General features: G+C 36.8%; 1 protein-coding gene across 1 annotated transcript in view; it reads left to right on the forward strand.

The window, feature by feature from the left end:
- The window catches only part of Erich2 (glutamate rich 2), a 28250-nt gene extending 24200 nt beyond the window's left edge, over positions 1-4050 (forward strand). The window contains exons 8-9 of the mRNA XM_046447520.2: positions 3150-3221; positions 3852-4050. Of these exons, the coding sequence (XP_046303476.1) occupies positions 3150-3221; positions 3852-3976 (197 nt within the window). The 3' untranslated portion in view covers positions 3977-4050. The remainder of the gene's footprint in view (positions 1-3149; positions 3222-3851) is intronic.
- The last annotated feature ends 1950 nt before the right edge of the window (positions 4051-6000 follow it).

Genomic DNA, 6000 nt, shown 5'->3' on the forward strand with positions numbered 1-6000 from the left:
GTAGTAGGATCATATTCCAAGTCTAACTTGAAAGTCTGTCATTTCCATACTCCATTTCAATTTCCTCATTTGGTTAATAAGCTTATTTTTCTGGTAAAGGAAGCAAAGGCTTGGAAAATAAATATTTTCATGGATCTGTCAGGCTAGAAATGGGTCCCATGATTGATGAATATATATTTTTCTTTGTTTATATCAAGGACAATTAATTTATATAAAATAATGCATCCTTATCCCTTCAAAAGTGTACACACTCATTTTCTTGAAAAAAGCCCCTGGTTCCTGGGGTGGTGCCTTGAAGTCCAATTGCAAGCTAGTCTTATATGATTTTGTCTGACTATAGGGCATCCCACCCAGCATCTAGGCACCCACAGCTTCTTTTCTCTTTTCCTGCCTTTTTAAAAATCTGCGTTGGGTTCTTCCAAAACATTGTATCTATCGACATAGGCTTGAATTTCTTCTGTCTTCCACCCAGTTTTTATATAGTCGTAATCGTTCCTCAATCATTTTCCTGCTGTCTCATGCAGAACTTATATTTCTGCTCCATTTCCTGTCAGGCAGCAGGGGCAACCTGGAAAAAAATGGTTTTTAAATGGGACTGGAAGTCAAGGGTCCAAAGTACTTTTCTTCATTCATTTCGTTCATGACTGAGGTTTTTGTGCCAATCAATCTCCCTATTTCTTGGTCACTTCACCTGTAAGTGAGAAAATTGCAGCTCAGTCTTCTCAGGGCACATCAGTTCTGCTCACAAGTAGCTAGAGATTCTACACACAAAAAACAGGGAAGTGTGCTACAAGATCTATATCATGAGTTATAACCATTGTAAATAGTAACGAACAATGGCTTGAAACCCAAACAGTTCTCATTATTGTAGCTCTATTTTGAATATAGATGTATCTTCAGAAAAGATGGTTCCTAAAAAACTGTTTCTTTTCAAGTAAAATAAATGATCCCTTTCTATTAGCCTACAGTATCACCTTATCTTGGGGTTAAAAAAAAAGCCTGCTTTGTTCTCATTTGTCTATATTCACTTATTCCCCTTTCTAATGTTTTGAAGGCTCCTGCTGCACATAGCAAGCACTCTGCTGGGCATGCAACAGTAAACAAGACAAGTGTTTTCTGCCCTGAAATAGCTCCAATCTGTTCAGCCCCATAGCATTAGAAGCCCCACTTCCCCACATGAGTCCTGTAGTCAGAAGAAGCACCCTGTTTCTGAGGCAGAAGAAAAGAAACCAAACAATCCTCTAGTCCAAGAACCATTCCAGGAAAACTAATAATAACCAATATTTATTCAGCACTTACCGTGCACCAAGGACTGGACTGAGTACTTAATATTATCTGATTGATTCATCCAAATAGCCCAATATGACAAATATTATTACAGAAAAGGAAATTGAAGTACAACCATATTAAATATGGTAGCAGGACCAGAATTCATATCGGGCAGTTTTTCTGCAGGATCCTTAGTGGGCAATGCTTCCATTATGGAGCCCAAGTTGGAAAACAACCCCTGGACAGAAATTGCATGTGCTAGATGCTTATCTCAAATCTTTACACACCCGTCTAGGCTGTGATATCAGAATTTTTGATTTGTCACCTAGAATAGTTATTGCTGGGCCAAGTTTCAAACCAGATACCTTTCCCTCACTTTCTGAAAATTGATAAATGCTAGCTAAACTTACACTCCAATCCCTGAAATGAATCCAATTCCAACATTAATTTTCTAAATTAGTTCCAAGTGATAGCTTAGGGTTTATTAGTAAGTGTTCCACAAAAATGATTCCATTGTCAAATAAATTTGGATAAATCACATTTGCCTCTCTATAAGATTCATAGCAGTTTTGAACATCTGACTGGTTCTGTAAATTCCTGTGATTACTCCTTAGAGTAAGTTTTTCCCGATTAACTTTCTTTAACTTAGTATCCCAAATATGTATTAAGAATCTAGTATCCAAAGAAGCAAGTTGGAGAAATCCTGCTCTAGAAAGAGGCTTAGCCTCAGAGAAAAATTTAGACTAGTGATAAGTATATTTAATTTCAAGTTAAATGTATAATAAAGGTACCTTATTAGAAAGCTTATTTGTATGTATAATAATGCATAAAATACCTGGGATCCTTAAAGGCAGTTTTTGAGCAAGCATACAGTTATGTATGTTATGTTAGTGGATTTGGAAATAAAGTCACTGGTTTGACATGTCAAGATGAAAGCCATGAGTCAATGGAGCCTTGAACCTTCCACAGTTCTCTTTCTTTTAGCCAGAAGAATAGCACACTTGATGTTTCAGTGCCCCCTGGGGGCCACCAAGATATTGCACAAGGAGTCATCAATGGATGATACAGAAAGAAATAATGAATACTCCTCTAGGCATGTAGGAATAAGGAAGAGAGATTGAGCTGTAGAGAGATTTGAAAACCAGACTCTAGAAAATTCTGGAAAGAAGTCTGGTATCTAACACATAGATAATATACCAACAAGCCTTAAAAAGTCTGATATGGTCCAAAGGAAGGACAACAGTCACCTAAGGCAAAGGGAATAAATGGGGCTCAATGAAGAGGGGAGAGTATTGTTAAGCAGGCGATGACTGGTGAGTAGACTAAAGTTCTCAGAATGAAGGGAAAAAAGCAACGTCAGTTTTCCCTATGCAAAAGATGTTATTTAAAAGTGGCACCTCTACAGAAGAGGTCGCACAAAGAAAACTCCTTTCCTTTGTGTTACACGAGATCTTCAGCAAAGGATGTCATGCAGATATACTAATGGATGAGATGAGGGATTACAGACATATAGGCACACTGTCTTTTCATTATCAAACTCTCCACATTTGCAGGATTTGTACACTCTTTGGAGAATGATTCTATTCATGAAACACTTTGGCTACTGGCCTATTAGGGAAGCCATATTGAGGTGATTGAGATTGTATTATTTGGATAGGAGGTAGAAAAATATAATAAGGATAATTTCTCCAATAAAGCACCAAATATAAGTGGAGCATTTTCTCTATTTGTACCTGGATCTATCTGTGGTATAATTGTTGATGTTTATTGCTTTGTGCATTTCTACCTGCTCTGACTGACAGTTTCAATCTCATTCTAAGGATCCTGTTTGTTGAAACACTGTGAACCTTAATAACACACATTCTGTTGTCCATTTTCAGTCATAATCTATGAACCAGAAAATCCTGAGGCCAAGGAGTTTTTATCACTTATTGAAGAAATGTTGCTGATGGGTAATTTTAAAAATTGAAATTCCTTTTTTTTTCTCAAAGAACTATGGGCAGTCTTTAAAACCCCATTATCTCAGGAAATTGTCAAAAATGCATCATCAGAAGTGGTTAAGAAATATCTGACTGGCTGAATCAAATGGTTTAGTAAAATCAGCTTGTCCTCTGTGGATAGAAAAGAGGACCCCTTTCTCACTGTGGGGTGGAACTGCCAAGGCTCCCTGGCTGTGAGGCATTGGGTATAGGAAAGAGAACATGCTAACCACCTTCATGTGTTGAAGGGATGTACCATGATTTCCAGGAAAGCCAGTAGTCTCTTAATTACCCTAAGTCTCGGTCACCCTGATTCTATTTAAGAATTTCTTTGACAATAATACAAATGATTTCATAGACCTATATTTTAACTTTAAACCTACAAACATCTTCATGCCAGTAATAATATATTTCTCACTTGTTCTACTACTTTGATCCTACGTATCCTACGTTAGTGAAGTTCAGCTTGATTCTTCTGTTCAGAAATACATATTTCTTGGTAGAGGGGAGGGGTAAGGAGCATTATGGTTTGTGTGTTGGTTTGTTTGTTTGACTGACAATATCAAGAAACATTTGAAGCACTTGTCTTCCTTTCTATGGCAGAGAAAGCTCAGAATCTCAAGGAAGATGAGGAAGACAGCGAAGAGGACAGCAGTGGTGAGAGTGAGGGAGAAGGCAGCGAGGACTTAAGTGACGAGAGTTCTGATGAGTGTGAAGATGGATCATGAAGGTCACTGGGTGGCTTCAGCTTCGTGTATTTTCATTATTGTATACCATGCACATATAAAGAGGGAGAGCTGCATTTTTGTCTATTGGTTCTTTCTTTGGTACAGAGAGTTCTTTTCAGTTATCCATAATCTTAGTTGGAGCTCCTTCCTAATATTTAAGCCTTTAGTCAATACGAATTAGAAAATAGTATGTGCCAGGTACTGTGTGCTCTACACACATTATTATTTAATTGAACAACTCCATGAACTTGACCCATTCTACAGATGAGAAAACTGAGATGAAGAGAGTTGTAAGTAGCTCACCTAGCCTCTTGTGCACCTATTAATTTGTACAGCCTAGATGTAGATGTGGACATTATGACTCCAGAAGCTATATTTTCAGTCCCCCATGAAGGACCACCACATCAGGCACATTTATGTCATTTGTTTGGTTCTTTATGGCATATATCAACATCTGAAACACTTCATTTTTTGTTCTTCTTATCCTCTCCCTAACTGACATACAATGCAACGTCCATGAAGCAAGACTTTTTCTTTTTCACTATTGTATTCCTAGAAACTGGATAAATGTCTGGCAAATAATAAGCTGGGTATACACCAAGTGAATAAATGAAGTTAAAGTTAAATGTTTACATTCTTTCATGAACCATTTACAAGGTTTTCCACTTCTTATGTGTCAATTTACATCATTTTACTGATTCTGTAATCCTTAATGGATCCCTGTGACTTTCAAATTTGGTTGTAAGGTAACAGAGGTAAAAGTAAGAAGAATGTTCCTAAGTAATTTGTTTATGATTTGCCAATCTTATTTGAAGGTAAACATCTTGGCTCTTTATTTTTATTTAGTACTGTGCCATGATATTTGCAGCTTAGTTTATTCTTTAGGCATCTTGTGGCTTCGATTATTCAGAGGGAGAAACTGAGCTACATCAATGTATAGAATAACTGAAAGAAATGATGATAGGAAGCCTTCCTTAATTTACAATAAATTGTCAGGCTCTGGTACATCAATAACCAAATAGTAACAGAGTTCTACCTGACACACATCTCAGAAATGACCTATTTTCACTTCAGTTTGCATTGAACACTCCTCCTCACCATAGGAAAATCACCAGCTGTTAATCTGATGATGCTAACTTGATTATGGAGCCAGCCCTGCCCCATCAGAAGTTCACAAAATACTCAAATTGATGCTGAAAACTAAATGTGTTAAAATGCGATTTTTAGTTTTAAAGGAATGAAGTAATTCTAAGGAAGAAACTATTAATAAAAAGCCATAATATCACAGACCACGTTACAACTAAATCTAAGAATTTATAAGACTTGCTCATCCAGTATGTCTCTCCCTCTTATTCATCCAACTTTCACTTTTTAATCAATGAAAATTGGGGCATTGGCTTAGCCTAACCATACGTCTGTGTGTAGTAATAATAGCTAAAATGTAATCTACAAAGTATTTTTAAAGTATTTAGCCCTTTATCTTCTCACAATAGTCTTACGCGCATGTTATCCTCTTTGATCATACAAATTGAATTTGGGGTGATTAAAAACATATAAAGTTATATGTTAGCTAAATTATGGAAAGTCAGGTAAGGAAATAGAAACTTAGAGATACCAAGTTACGTCCTGATTTTAGAGATCTAGTGAATCTTGAATCTGTTGTTTCATGCTGCCTCACACATAGTTAATTCTAGAGACTAAGTCAACCAACAAGTTGTATCTATATAGATAATTCAGACCCAAACCCTTGCTTTCTTCCACAATGTAAAACACATTACATTTATGGTAAAGAACCCAAATATCACTGGGTGCAGTGGTGCATGCTTATAATCCCAGCAACTCCAGAGGCTGAGGCCAGCCTGGGCAACTTACTGAGATTCTGTCTCAAAATAAAAAAATAAAAAGAACTTGGGATCTGGTCAGTGGTTAAAGCACCCCTGGGTTCATTCCCCATTACCAAATATGTATATCCAACAATAAGAGAATATGTAAGAATGCCTACTCAATAGACCTGATAGGAGTCC

The sequence above is a fragment of the Marmota monax genome, unplaced genomic scaffold (assembly GCF_021218885.2).
Source record: "Marmota monax isolate L192 unplaced genomic scaffold, Marmota_monax_Labrador192_F-V1.1 WCK01_AAM20220418_F8-fsc00007, whole genome shotgun sequence".
In the NCBI taxonomy this organism is placed as follows: domain Eukaryota; kingdom Metazoa; phylum Chordata; class Mammalia; order Rodentia; family Sciuridae; genus Marmota; species Marmota monax.